General features: G+C 43.1%; 2 protein-coding genes across 3 annotated transcripts in view; both read left to right on the plus strand.

The window, feature by feature from the left end:
• Positions 1 to 423, plus strand: part of si:ch211-119o8.4 (C-C chemokine receptor type 10) — a 2,142-nt gene extending 1,719 nt beyond the window's left edge. Inside the window, exon 3 of the mRNA XM_025052429.1 lies at positions 226 to 423. Within this exon, the coding sequence (XP_024908197.1) occupies positions 226 to 423 (198 nt within the window). The remainder of the gene's footprint in view (positions 1 to 225) is intronic.
• A 2,427-nt stretch (positions 424 to 2,850) lies between these two features.
• Positions 2,851 to 15,007, plus strand: part of rem2 (RAS (RAD and GEM)-like GTP binding 2) — a 24,247-nt gene continuing 12,090 nt past the window's right edge. Inside the window, exons 1-3 of one of the 2 annotated variants that reach the window (XM_025066101.1) lie at positions 2,851 to 3,848; positions 7,933 to 8,269; positions 9,917 to 9,990. In XM_025066101.1, the coding sequence (XP_024921869.1) occupies positions 3,837 to 3,848; positions 7,933 to 8,269; positions 9,917 to 9,990 (423 nt within the window). In that variant the 5' untranslated portion in view covers positions 2,851 to 3,836. The remainder of the gene's footprint in view (positions 3,849 to 7,932; positions 8,270 to 9,916; positions 9,991 to 15,007) is intronic. The other variant, XM_008334215.3, reaches the window with a different exon arrangement.

Genomic DNA, 15,007 nt, shown 5'->3' on the forward strand with positions numbered 1-15,007 from the left:
GCCTCCCCCCTGCCGGGTGGCAGGAGGTCACTGGCCGCTGATCGTCGTAACAGGAAAGCTACAGCTCTGCTAATTGGCTCCACGCTCGTTTTCGCTACCAGCTGGTTCCCTTATTATGTGCTTGAATTTGTCAACGTCCTGTCTCCTCACGTCAGCTCTGTAGCTTCACCTAAAGACACGACGTCTCCAACTGAGTCCCAAACTGGGGTTTCTCTGTGGTGGGAGGTGTCGTCGCTGACGGCCATTCTGCTGGTGTGTCTGGCCCCGTGTTGGAACCCACCGCTCTACTTCCTCTTGTCACGGCCGGCAATGCGTCAGCTCAGAGCTCTGCTGCCCTCTGTTTTTCATAAGCGGTTAGAACATAATCGTCTGCGACGCTGGCGTATCGGTCCTGCTCCCCCTGCTGGACTGGCACAAACGTAGAAATAGTTGAGATAGTTAAAGTAACTTGCTCACTTTCTGTTCAGCTGGCTTTTTATTTTTTTACGCTTAGTTTGAATAAATATATTTAATACATAAAGATTTTTGATAGTACTCTGAAATAGTACACGTAGTATCGGCGAGTATACAAATAAAACTTATACTCACGTCAGTTTGTAAACAGTGGTACTGGGATATAGAGAGTATCAAGACTTATAGATCTGTGCTTCTCAAAGTGTGGGGCGTGTCTCTCCTGGATGGCGCCATAGGACTTGGGGGGGTCGATACCTGTACTGTGAGTTAGGAGAATGACTACTACTGCTAGAAATAGAGGAAATATGACGATGAATATTTGCTTCTCGGTGACTGTTGTTCAATCGTTTTCCTCATCGTTTTGCTTTAGTTTAGAGGAACTGACTCACATCTTTCCTTCACTTGTGCGCCCATCTGCTCAGTAGTCTGTGGAATTTTCCAGAGTTTCTCCCAGGAATTAATGCTGTTGGTAACCGACATTGAATGGCAGGTCTTTTCAGCTCCGGCTGCTAAATGGCGTTCATGGTGTCACGCTCAGATCAATACCGCGGCTGATCTAGACGATAAGAAGGCGCAGCAGTCTTTTCAGTTGAGAACCATCTGCTGGAGCACATACGGAGGTTCTGAGCAGATCTCCGGCTGTACATCTGTACACCACACATCCAGACTAACAGGGTCTAAAAATACACCCTGAATGAAAACGGGCAGGGACCTCTCTGTGGGCCCCGCTGAGCGTGACTTATATATTAAGCTTTCACTAATCTGTAGACGTAATTAGGTCTCGGCAGGACGTCGGAGTCTTGGCCTGTGTGAGTGGATCACAGCGCAGACAGATGACGGAGATAAGAGAGCTCATTAACCCCAGGAAGGTATTGACAAAAATGGGAAAAAAAGGGGGGAAACTGCCTACACTCTGCTATTAACAACACCCTGGCCTCTTATAGCTCAGAAGAGTGCTGCAGTGCATTATGGGAGATGTCAGGCAGTAGATCAGAGATGACACCACTGGTATTTATTGAGGTCTCTTGAGATGAAATATAAATATTATATTTTCATGATGACCTCGATGGAGAACGTATGCTGATGGAGGTTTGGAGCAGGACTGTTATGTACTGAGTTCAAGGTGACGGAGCGGCCTCGTCACGGGTTAACTCCGACCTCCTGTATAGCTCATGATGATGATGAACAGTTTTTGACAGATGAGGTCAGACACATGTTCCCATGAGAAATCAATGAGAGTAGGGTGTGGGTGAGAGAGAACCTGGAGAGAACCTGGAGGTCTGAGCTGCAGAGAAGAAAGGAGGGATGTGTTTGGAGGAACTTGGAACTGAAACTAGATTAAATATATGTTGGATGGAGGATTATATATATATAAGAAAATAAGCAGAAATGAAAAGTGATTCGTGGGTTGGTGTGAATCATCTGACCACTGAAAAAAAGAAAAATCCAATTACTCCTTCCTGGGTCGCTTGGATCAGAGGCTCACGGCCGGTGTAATGACACAGGACGTCCTCTAGATTGTGATATTAAACCTTTTGGTAGACGGTCTGTGCTTCTAAGGAAGTAATTTTCTCTTTGCAGGCGTTGGTCTCTCTGTGTCACGTCAGGGTTTTAATAAGCACTTGTTCTCTGCTTTCAAGAACAGAACAAAACAAGTCAACATCTATTATGCCCCCCCAAACTCCCCCTCCTCCACAGTTAGTGAGATGACATTGAATTCAGACAGGGGTTTTCAGGCAGCTTAGCTCCGTGTCACGAGCTTGTCGTGCTTGTTGTTGTCTCGTACATGAACAGTGATAATGTCCCCCGTGGAGGCAGCGCCCCTCGTGCTGGGAACAAACCTGTGGTATTATTTCATCAAATGATTTTATGCACGTTTATCTCTGCTCTAAAATGGATTTTAGGATGTTTCCAGGTTCTGTTTGCTGTGATGGGTTCTGTCAGCCAGTGTTCAGTCGCTGGGAAAACTGTAAAAGGTTGAAGGTTTGAATCCCACGTCTAGAGACAGTTGATGGAAACAGAAAGGACTTTTATCAGGCTGTGAACATTCAGTTCAGATTCACAGGTCTGTCTGAGTGACTCTGGTGCTGAGCGGTGATTGGAGGCTCTGTCAGGGAGTTCTGTGGAGAGTTTTTGTAGGAAGTTTAGGAAGTCATTTCTCAACAGAAAAAGAAAAAGGTTCCAAATTCTCCCCATATTTCTTTCAGTACCTGAAAAACTGTTCCCCACAGCAGATTGCAGTGAACCATTTATCATGTCGGCGCGCTACAGTCACATTCACTGTGGGGGCGCTGTTGTTACCTACTTAAGATTTTACTCCTGTAGATAAGTTCTATACTTCCGTGACTTTTTCCTCTTTTTTGTGACCAAGGTTCTATCGAGTTTAAGAATAAAATTTGTAGTATAAGATATTTATTAGTATAAGATACTTCCGTTTGTCTAAATCCTGACAAAGTGATTTATGTTTTCAGTTATTACTTTAAAACAACAATCTTTAAAAAAATATTTGTTAATGATAATAGTGGTTATAGATGTCGAATGTGATTAAAAAATATTTTAAAAATGTGGTAAAATAGTTGGTAATAAAAAACTCGATAGAATCGTTTAACTGTCTCTTTGTCTACCTCTAGCGGTGACATTAGGTAACAGCGACCTCTGAAAACAATGGTTTACCGTAAGAACTGGAATAGGATACAGCGGGGAAATTGTAAAGCTTTGTCAGACAAAAGGCACTGAATCTGTGCGCGTTGGTAAAAGAATGAGAAAACAGGAGAAGGAAATAATTTCACCAACATCTCCTTCACTTCCACCTCCCCCCTACTTAAGGACGCGAACCCTCCCACTAGTTTCCTCACTTTCCTTGAAGGAGAGAAAGAGAGAGAGAGTACGCGCGAGAGAGCGCGCGGTAAAGAGAGAGAGAGAGAGACAGGTATTTAGAGGAAGGTATGGCTGGAAAGGCTGCAGTCGTTGCCGGAGGATGGCACAACAACAGAAAGACAGAAGGTGGAGACGCGCACTGCTGCTCCGTCTCTGTCCTCTCCTCCCTGTAGGAAGTCCGCTTCTGCTCCACGCATAGTCGCAGGTGTAACCTCTTCTTCATCTTCATCACTGCACCTTCCTCACAGCGCCTATCCCAGGTCTCCACACGCCGCGCCCCGGCTCTCCCCAGTCAGGCACGGGGTGGATTTTTACGCACGGGAGTCACAGGGAGACCTCAACGCAAACACTACGGTACATGAAATGTAGTGCGCCTCTATTGTCCTGTGTAACTGATGATGATGATGGTGATGATGAAGCCGGGTCTGCTGCCTGCACCGCTGACCTGAAGGAGGAAGAGAAACTACAGCACTTTGTTCCATAAAGAAGAAGATTTATTGATAACCATGGCTGACCAGGTAAGAACACACACACACACACACCTCACTCTACTACACCTCAGCACAATGGCTCACACAGACACACACACATGTCTTTCTGTGGTTATGGGGACACTCTCAGACTGTGTAAATCCCTGGAACCTTCATCTGATCTAACAGAACCAGAACTAACTCTCACTCCAACCTCTACCCTGACATACGCTGCTCAGAGCGGTAAATAAAATTCCAAAAGGTTCTCAAAATTGGAACAGATCAGAAATACTCCTGCTCTTCCTCCTTCTCCTGCTCCTCCTCCTCTTCCCAGGCTCATACACATCCATACCATAATAAACACATGGTCACAGCTGATGCTGGTTATCCTGGTCTGAACCACAGCCTCTCTATCAGGAACCCTTCTGTTAACTGAACTGTAATCCTAATCTTAATCCTGACTCAGACTAGAGGGGACTTGGTCAGTGGGTGTGTGTGTGTGTGTGTGAGGTCCGGTCAGTTCTGACTTCTGTTTGACCACAGAGGTTTTTTATTTCTTCACTTCTTAGTCTTGACTTGGAAACGAGGTTCTGCCTTAATGACAGGGTTTGAATAATGACTGATCGACCTGGTCGTTCTGAAGGGAGCAGAAAAGTCAATGTTCTCCTTTAGTAATTAATTTTTGACTACAGTAAGAATGCTTATTAAATTAACCAGTAGGAGGAACACCGACCCTCACCTTAACCAACCCTATGTTCACAAGCTAATAATCTGAGGTTGAATATTGGTGGTCTTAAATAAAAGGTGGTCCGTGTGGGAGTTAGGAGTGAAATGTGGAGTTTGAATACTCCCTGTTGCAGTACAAGTACGTGTACGTAGAACAAATGAGTAGTGTATTCTGATATAGACTTTTTTTGTGATTCATAACAGTTTATTTCACAACTTGTAAACCATGATGCTGGATTCAAACCCACAGTCTCACTGTAGAACCACCAGCTCCGTCAGTAACAGTGACCTCTCGACCCCATTAGTGCAGGAACACCAGTACACACACACACACCCTGGAGTTTACAGTCCCACTGCTGCTAGTGGTGGATTTTCACACATGCAGAGTTATGTGTGTGTGTGTGTGTGTGTAGTTCAACTCAGATTTCTCATCGTTACTTTGTTAGATTATTTCCAGCTCTATTAAGTTAGAGTTTAAAGCTAAATATGTTTTTTTTTTAACCCTGTGTCTGTCATGATAGTTTTACTGCTGCATTTCTTGATCACATCTACTGTGAATTTACCCCAGGGTGCAGTACGTGTGTGTGTTGCCCCATAAAAAATAATAACATTTAAATTATTTTGCTTTAACTCTTTCATATTATTGTTGAGTTTTTTTCTCCCCCAGCAGCGTCAAAAACATGATGAGTTTATAATTAAATACTGCAGTATTTGTGTGTATCAGTAGGTTGTACTGTAGGAGCTAAAAGTTTACCTCTACTCTCTGGTCTTGTTCTGTCTGTGTGTGTGTTGGTGTTGAACCGTCATTAATTATTTCCCACTCCGTCTGTAGAGTCAAACCGTTCCTCTGCTTGTATCTCACAGCAAACATGGCCTCCAACAGTCGGCCGTTCACCAGGGACCACGGGTCTGTGTGTAACGGTGGTGTAGTTTGGCCGTGGATGCGGGAGAATAAAAACACAGCCTGTTGTATTCGTTTTGTATTGTGCTGCACACGTGTGTGTGTGTGTCCTAGTTTTTCCACAGCCTGGTGATTAACCCCTGACATTCAGGCACACACAGTTTCCTGTTTCTGTCTTTAAGGCTGACGTCACCACAGCTGACAAAAAAAGACAACCATTAATTGATTAGCGCTCCCTCAACTAACTAAATTAAACTGCGTCAACCACTTACGTTCATCTATAAAATACAATATCCAATGACGTTGGACGATTTGCTCTTTGGCCCCTGTAGGCTAACAGTTAGCTGGCGTCTAGCGTACCATTTAGCAGTCACTGTTGGTTTTTGTTTCGATTCTAAAAGTTCAGCTTTTGATTCCTAACTTTTTTTTTTGCCATATTGTAATGGTTATTGTTTGTTTTTCTAGCTTTATTCTAAAATAATGTTTTTGTTACTTTTTATAGTCTTTAAACTATTTAATTCACCTGTAGGTTGCAGCTGTCTTCACTGTAAGTGTATTTAGTTGTTTTACTGCAGTTCTTAGTCTGCAGTTTTTTGTGGGGGGGGGGCTACTTTTGCTGGTCTGTGACTCACCTCCACCTTCACTTATATTTATACTTTATACTTATACTACTTTAACCTAAATGGCTGACTTTTTGGAGATGATTCATTTCAGCCGTGGTCTAACCCTGGATTCTGAAAATCTTTTTTTTTTCCCCCTCCATCTCAGACCTTTCATGTCATTTTTCGCTGCAGCCTGATGAAATCTGCAGCTGCTTTTTAAGCAGTTCAATACTCAACTGTTCATGAATATTTTAACATACTTGATTTTTTTTCTGCCACTTTATTACTATACAATTCACTAACTACTCCCCTGTCGTACAACGCCCCCAACAAAACACTGGCCGTGTTCCTACACTGTATTTAAGACTTAACCAGTTCATTAGGTTCAGCTAATATAAACAAATGTATACATATTTTAACATAATAGACTCATTAAACTCAGTCCATCAGTGTAACCTTGTTGGATTCATATCCTCCAGGTTTGAGTTATCGTCACGGCTTTAGTGAAGAATCGATTTGTATTTCCACTAATTAAACAGACTGCACCCTCTGGTAATGTGCAGTTTAATTGCTGTTTATTTTAATGTGCTCCTATTACTGCGTCAATCCCATTTTATACCACTGTCAATACTGTACTTAACTTCTCCAGGCAGATGTTGTTGCACATTTGCCCAGAGGTGTCACTGCAGGCAGATTAATTGCTTTATAAATATTGATGAGATTAGTTCATGGCTGACCTGCTGTGGCTGCACACTAATGCACATGCACTGGTACTATTGTGGCCAAAACAATACACACACACACACAATTATTTTTGTGTGTGTAATCTTAATCCTTAAACACTAGCCTTAATCTGACCCGAATTCTAATCCAAACACCAAACTCAATCATCAGTCACAAAAGAACATTCATTCACACAGTGAGTCCACACCAGGACAAGGTGTCCACACAAGAGTATTTTCTTAAAAAAAAAAAAAAAAAAGTATAGTAGCTATAGCAGGAACAGACACATACACACATTTGTTTTGTCTTTTTATTTTTTCATCTTCTTTTCATTAAACCCTCTTTGGGTTTTTGGCCCATTTCTGTGTGGATTCCTATAGTGAACACATGGCGTACAGTAGACACTGCAGTGTATAAATAGCCGACCACAGCGTTCCTGCCCTTGTTTCACAATGCTGCAGCCTCATCTCCTCTGCTCCTCTGTTCTGCTTCTTTGTCTATGAACAAAACTCCTCCTCTTCCTCCTCCTCTTCCTCCTTTTTCCTTTCGCACTCCCGTTAAACGGGATCTCTCGTCTGCTGCCGTTTGTTGTCGCCGCTGCTCCACCTGCCACCACTGCTTCATCTCCATCTGACACCAACACTCCACCACCGGCAGGTTTCTCCTGTTGACACGCTGCGTCCTCATCAGCGGCTCTCTCTCACACCACCACTTATCTGTCTCACCTACATTATTATCACCTCCCGTTTCTGCACACACACACACACATTCTATAGTAGATGAATGTGGAGAAGGTCCATGTTGAGAATCAGTTTAAAATCTGACGCCTGCAACAGACCTGACGACCCAGAGTGTCATAATGTGACATTCTATTAATTAACAGATTAACAGGTAACATATATGAGTGTGAAGACTGGGTCTTAAAGGACCACCAGACCCCAAACCCAGTATATACACTGGATATAGATATATATATTTATATACAATGCATTTGAAACTGAAATTGATTGAAATCAATCACAATAAATCGTGAATAATCCAGATAATTCTACAATTAGATGAAGTTTTTTTTCTCTTTATTGCTGGAACTATAATAATTGGAACACAGTTTGTTGGTTTCTTTAAGGGTTGTTAACCACTGCAGTTCATTCACCTTCGACCTTTGACCCTTTCATTCCAGTACAGTATGTTTCTCACCACTGCGCCTCCTCTACGACGAGGGAGCACGCCACTGCCTGTCAAACACCAGCTCCGGCGGGAAGAGGCCGTATCAGAGGACTGCGATTGGATCCCGGGCTTGGATGAACCGGCCACGCTGCCCATCAGTGACACAGGAGTGTCTCGGGACGATTCCTTCAGCCAGTCGGCCGCCAACCAGTCGGCGTACCAGAGCCGTGGCGGCGCATTGAGGATAGTACTTTTGGGGCAGAACGGCGTTGGCAAGTCGTCGCTGGCCTTGGCTCTGGCCGGGCAGTCGGACAGATCCCTCTCTGTAGACTCAGAGACACAAGCATGTGGTAATAATAATAATAATAATAATAATAATAATAATAATAATAATAATAATAATGGTTGGTTACATAAGTCCAAGGAGGGCATGGACTCCTCTGGGCAGCTTGTGTTAGTATCATTATTTGTGGCCCACATGAAACCCATTTATTTGCCACCTCTCAGCCCACTGTGAGCTGAGTGGAGTTGAGCCCAGTGAAATACTTGGAGAGTGTTTGCTGTTTACAATGACTTAAAGTAAATTTAGAAGAAACTTTTTGGAGCATCACTCAACACTTTCTGCAATCAGCACCCAGACGCCACAATCAGCAGAGATAATCAGCTCTGGTCTGTAAGAGTCCAGCTCCAATCAATAGCTCAGTGTCACCGCGGGACAGTGAAGCTGACTTACCCACAGTCCCACAGCGCAACGTTAGCCTGTGCTGATGTAGAGCCGTGCACTACGCAGGTGGAATGTGAGTTTTACGGATAAGTTTAAGTTTAGTCTGTTATAAATACTTGTAGTACTTAAAGAATATGTACACAACTAAATATTTATCCGGATAAGTGATTATTAGCTGGCGAAGCTAAAACAGCTTACCTCGAATTAGCCCGGGAAAGGCTAAATGCTAATCGAAATAAATTCTCCTCCTAGCTTCGACTACCTCCAGATAGCCATTTTTTATTAGCTTAGATATGATAATAAATATTTACTACAGGTAACAGCTAAGTATAGAGTAACTTGTCACAGTTAATTAATTATTTCAGCAACATAGCAAAAGGATAATTACGATTAGCATAGCAAGCGCTAGCACACAAAAACAGCAGCTAAAGTTAGCCAATAAAAAGGAATACATTATCAGCACTGGGAAAAATTTGATTTATAAAAGAAAAATAGTTACAATTTAATTAAAAACATAACTTACTAAGAATACTACCAACAGTCAGCTGTGAAAAAGTCTTATTTTCTGTTTAATCTACTAGCTATGTGTAAACAATAAACCTGAAATAAACTGGAGCTGAGTGGAATAATAATCAATACATCTCCACTGAACAATAAACGGTTCTAGACACTGAAGGACTGAGAACAGGCGCCACGGCTACACTAGTGATATAAAATAGACTAATAGTTATTGAACAAGCTTGACTTCCATTAAATTACACATCAGTTCTGTGTAAAGTAGCATTGTGGGTCTGAGCTGTTTTATTAATGTAAAGGTCCAGTGTATGAAAAAAAAATATAATGAATTATTGAAGTTGAACTTTTGTTTATTTCAGTGTAAAGACGTGTATTTATACAGCGGTCCTTGTCACTCGATGGCTGCAGGACAACACGGTTGGAATTGATTTCAGGAGAGCAGCCTGTATATCTTGACCTTCAGACCTCCGTCTTTGTCCAGTAGCTATTAAAAAGCCATCAATGTGCCAGGCAGCATTTGTCCAGTGACACGTCTTTCATTACCAAGAGGCTGTGCACGATGTAAATGGTATAGACTGTGCTCCACCTACAGAACTAATCAGGAGTCAGAGCTCAATTGTTGAAACTGATTCAGAGGCGGAGGCAAGAAGATCAGGATGCTGTTAAAACCAGTCACTTTCAGATATTTACATTCACCAGAACACTGTGGCTTTGGCTGTGATTGAGTTTGACACTGTGTGCTGTTGCGTTCTTACAGGTGAGGGCTACGAGTGCTCGGTGACCGTGGACGACGAGGACAGCAAAGTCATCATTTTCGACAACTGGAAGCAGGTGAGTCAGTGGATGTTATCTTCGGATTTGGTTAAATTAGCTAGAGAACTGTTAGCTGGTGTCTAATGAGTGGTACGTGTCCCAAAAATAGGTATTAAAAAATGCTAAAACATGACCAAAATAGTTATAGACGAGAAGAGATGAGCGAAACAGATGCAGGCGTCTTGGTATTTAACTTTAAGACTGAATTATTCACACCCACGTAGCCAGACGAGTCTACTGGAAACTAGCAGGTACCGCCTCACCCTCTTGTTGCGCCTTACCTTCTGTCCTCAGGTTAAAATCTCCCTTTCTCTACCTCCTCTCAGCCTTCATCGACTCACAACCTCTTGTTTGTTCACACTGGTTGTCGTTTTGTGGCCTGTGCCCTGGTGAAGTCTCAGGGAGATTTAATTACATTTGTTATTCAGTGCATGTTAATCCCAGTCAGGCCATTAGCGGTGGAGCAGCAGATGCAGGGCAGCAGGAGGGTTGGATCTACTCCAGGGTCAGTCTCAGCGGCCGTGACGGGGAAACTGGACTTTGTCCCATTTCAGGTTCTAAGTGGACTGAGGGATTTGGAGGAATTAACCATTTAAACCTGGGATGTTAATGGATTTATTCACTAATATTATACAAACACAACAACATTGTTTATTAGCTGTTTTATTTTGATTTTTTTTAGATACTTTAAGGGCAGAATCAGTGAGATATCACCTGAGGTTTGGTTACCTTAGCTTACTTTAACTAATCGAAGTTCAAAAGTATTTCCTAGGGGCGACTTTTTGATGTATTCTGGCTAAAATGTTATGTTAACCTGTAGCTACTGAAGAGTTAACACCTCATGATTAGTTTTCTTGCATCTGTTTAGCTTAATTTTGATGAAATGAAAAATAAGTTGTTTATTTAATATTCTTATTTGGGTTAACTTTAAGCTAGTTTTGCTAACAGCTAGCTATATTTATAGCATTTTTGTGCCTGGTTGTTTTAATTTGCACTTTGTTTTTTGGGTGGGTGGGTGCTTATTGAGTGTTAGATCATTTGAGGCGAGGTCAGACAGATGTGGTCCAGCTGTGGTCCGACCTCTAGTCCAGGTCTTTCAGTGACACAGCTTTAACTGCCATCAGTCCACGTCCCAGGAGGCCGTGCTTCTGGCCTTGTAGGAAGCAGCGAGCGTGTTCTCTGTGGGGAATCCAATCCTACACCTAGGATACCATAGCAACACACACACACACACACACACAGACACACACAGGGTTGACTCAGTCACTCACCCAGGCATTAAGATCATGCTAGAACAGTCAGCTTCAGACACTGTGGTCTCTGGAGCGCTGTCTTCCTGATCACTGCACCACATGATTCTGCTGCAGCACAAACTGCCAAAATAAAGACCATGAAAAAAGTGTTACTTTCACACGCAGTCGTCTGTGTTCTCCCCACTGATTAACTTCCTGGCCTAAACTCATTAATAAATATAAATTTACTCCATATTTCTGGGATAACTTTTAATCTGTTCCCTACATTTTTAGATAAATGTAATTTAGTCATAATTTTCTCATCTTTTGTCTGATATTTGGCCATAATCCTAGGCTATATCAGGCTTACTTTTAGTTATCTTTTAATTTATAATTTATTTAGCTTACTTTTAGTTATCTTTTAATTTATTTCATCTTTATTTCCAGCTGAATTTTCAACTTCTTACTTGGCTTTGTTTTTGACTAACTTTCTGTTTTTGTGACAAACATCTAGTTATTTGTGCTCAGTGCAGGCTCTAAATGGTTGTTTTTGCCAAGGAATTTAAGGAATAAAAAAGTTTTTTTATGTAGTGGAATTTTCAATGTAATATCTTTTTATTTCATTATAAATATATTTAAATATTTGTTGCTCTCACCATACGAATGTCTGAGACATATTTGAATATTTTAGCTGCCTGCTGCTGCCCTGTCCACCCCCCCACCCCCGCCACCCCTCGACTAACTCCGCACCCTCGATAGTGTTAGGGAGTGTCTGGATGTAACGGTCCCTGTCGAACGTGTAAAACACGACCAGGGCTACGAGCAGCTCAGACTGAGAGTCTGCTCGTAGCAGATGCTGGGATGTTGTGAGCAGAGTTGACGTCACAGGAGTCGGTGGTTTAAATAAGTCATCCATGTGCCCAGAATAGAAACACAGGCCAACTTGACCGAGCCGGCCTTTATGTCCCTGCAGATGAATTCATGCTGTGTGATGTAAAGCATCTGTACCACAGTGATGAAGTGGAGTCTACATGAAGGAAACCAAGTGTGAGACGCGAGGACCAGCCATCTGTCTGATGTGTGTTTTCATTTCTGCACGTCTAAATATATTCCCTGGTCACATGTTTCCAAGCCATCTTTACAATTCTCTTTGACGAATTCAGATTGAAATATTTATTTTAAAGACCGCCCCTCCTGGTGTTTGTTGTGGTTATTATCACCAGTGTGCACTGCCTCATTTATTTTGTTTGGCAAATTAGAGCATTGAAAGGTTCTGGATTTAATTTAGAGAGAAATCTCTTCTGCTTCTCCTAACTGGTTCGCTGCATTAGGAGAAAAGAAAAGATCCATCAGTTCCATCAGTCATGTCTGGAAGCAGAGTTGTCTGGGTTCCTTTGGATGTTCTTCTCTGTCTTGTTTTGTATTTTGGGGGCATGTGGTGGAGGAGTGGTAAGTGCTGTTGCCATTGATGGGGAAACATCATCAATGTGTCGCAGCATCAACGTCAGGATTTCTGTGCACGTTACTGGGGGAATGGGAGTCATAAGGAAACAGTTCCAGACCCTGGAACTATAAGAGTAAAATAGAAATAGTTCGTGCTAAATTTAGTACATCATCATTTCAACCACTCAAACCCGGCCCTATGGTGTCACAGAGGACAATCCTCTTAGCTGCTTCCTGCACAGGGATTGTCAGAGGTCAACCACCTCACAGCGTCCCTCAAACGGTCAGGAGTCAGGGATTTGCTAATGGACACTACAGCAGGGTGGAGGCTCTGCACGCTGCTGAGCTAGAGTTTAAATCTGGGTCATTCAGGGACACTCCCTGCCTTTAGTACTCCCCAGTGTGTAAGTGTGTGTGTGTCTGTGTGTGTGAGACAGATGGACCCAGTTATCCATTTCCTCTGGGGAGCGTTGTCTCAGAGCGGCTCAGAGTTAGAGGAGAAGAAAAAGAGCAAAGTCACTAACTCAGCACTCTGTCTTGACGTCCAATCATCAGATTTTGACTTAACTACAGAAGAAGTGTAATCTCACCTCCCCTCCTCCCCTCCTTCCTCCCCTCCTTCCCTCCTTCCTCCCCTCCTTCACCCGTGCTGCCGCCCTTTCATCACTCCCCTCAGTCTTTATTGATCCTCTGCTCATTCTTTTGCCTCAGACGGGTCAAAGGGGGCAGATTTGAGCTGCACAGTGTTTGGGTTTGATTTCTCTCAAAACCCTCTCGTAGTCATGACGTGCGCTGTATTTACGCCTACAGTAGTGCACGAGCAGGTGGCCGTGTCATTGACCCTCTGCTGCTGCTCCACCTACAGGCGTTAAGCTGCTTTGCTCGCGTGTCTTTTTTTCTGCAGAGCAAATTACAGGAGAGGAGGGGCCGGGGGAGGGGGATTGGGAGGGGGGGTGCACAGTGAGAAAAGCATAAACACAAATCACACTCTCAGAAACAGGACCATATGTTGTGTTTTCTGCCTTTTCATCGCAGCTGGAATGAAGGAGTGATGGTTTGATTACTGCTGCAGCTCCAGTGGGTTCTGCTGAATGATTCATGGTCCTGTCAGCACAGTTAGTGGCCGCTGATGTAGTGACAGCTCCAGTGTGACCGTGCGTTAGCGGGTTTTTCAGTGCATGTTAATGACCCTGTGTGTGAATAATGTATGCATATTATTTCTGTGCATAAAAGAAAAACTACTTTCATATTGCGGCAGGTCAAAGGTCAACGTTTTATTCCTTATTATCAGATGCAAAGTTGACGAGGAAATTAGCAACATTTTGTGCCAATACACACCCTTAATATATATATATGTCAGTATTTCCTTTTGTACTTCTGTAAAAAAATCTTTAGTATTACTGCAGTACTTTAAAGGTCCTACTGCAATCGTTTAGTTTGCTGTTTTCTATGAATTTTTTCCTGTCATAAAAGTGTTAAAGGTTACAGACTCCGACTTGTGACAATCCAGAAGGTTAATCGTTCAGAAATGGAATCCATAAGAAGTATCGATTATGGTTGTGGAATCATGAAATTCTTAAAAACTATTCCAAAATCCAAAATCCCCCCAGTGATGCAGGACTGACATCACTGAATGTTATTACAATCAGCTGACAAATATCCAACCAGTGGTCAGAGGTGACTCCGACCCACACCTGGTTGTAGATGGTAATGTTGCTGGTTGCCTACGTTAACAGATATAAATGAAGTCCAGACAGTTCTTTGTTGGTTAATGATTTAATGAAGATGGGAACAAATGTTGAATGACGTGAAGCCTCTCTTTTGTGTTTGTGTGAGTGTTTGCGAAGAGAATGTAGTGACAGATGGCCGGCTCTCTGTGAGACGGAGAGGCTGCCTGATCAGGAGGCAGGGAGAACGCCAGTTGGCACCGACCCCGACTTGTTCTGGCTCCGTTTGATATAGAGGAGTATTTTCTCGCTTTCAGTCTCCTTCCATCTCACAGCTGATCAACGTCCACTCTGTTTGGATTTCTCTGCTGACACAGATTAGCTTCAGCCTCTCCTTCTTTGGTCGTCTTCTTCCCATGTTTCCTCTTCATCCCACAGTCAGTGCCGGACAGCTGGTGGACTAGCCTTCCACTCCCTTGGCCCGTGCCCCTCCTTCCTCCTCTACTCCTCGCTCTTTTCCCTATGCACCGTCAAAGGGGAAGTGCCAAAGTCGGTTCTGTGAATTTCCTGCTCCAGACTCTCATAGCATTTGGCTGCTGGAGAGGACGTAAATTTTTTAGGCGCCTGAAACCCCCCCCGGAGGGCAGAAAAGAAGCCGTAGGCCTGTGGGTGTCGGGTAAGGGTGGCGCTCAC

The sequence above is a fragment of the Cynoglossus semilaevis genome, chromosome 20, assembly GCF_000523025.1.
Source record: "Cynoglossus semilaevis isolate Cse_v1.0 chromosome 20, Cse_v1.0, whole genome shotgun sequence".
Lineage (NCBI taxonomy): Eukaryota > Metazoa > Chordata > Actinopteri > Pleuronectiformes > Cynoglossidae > Cynoglossus > Cynoglossus semilaevis.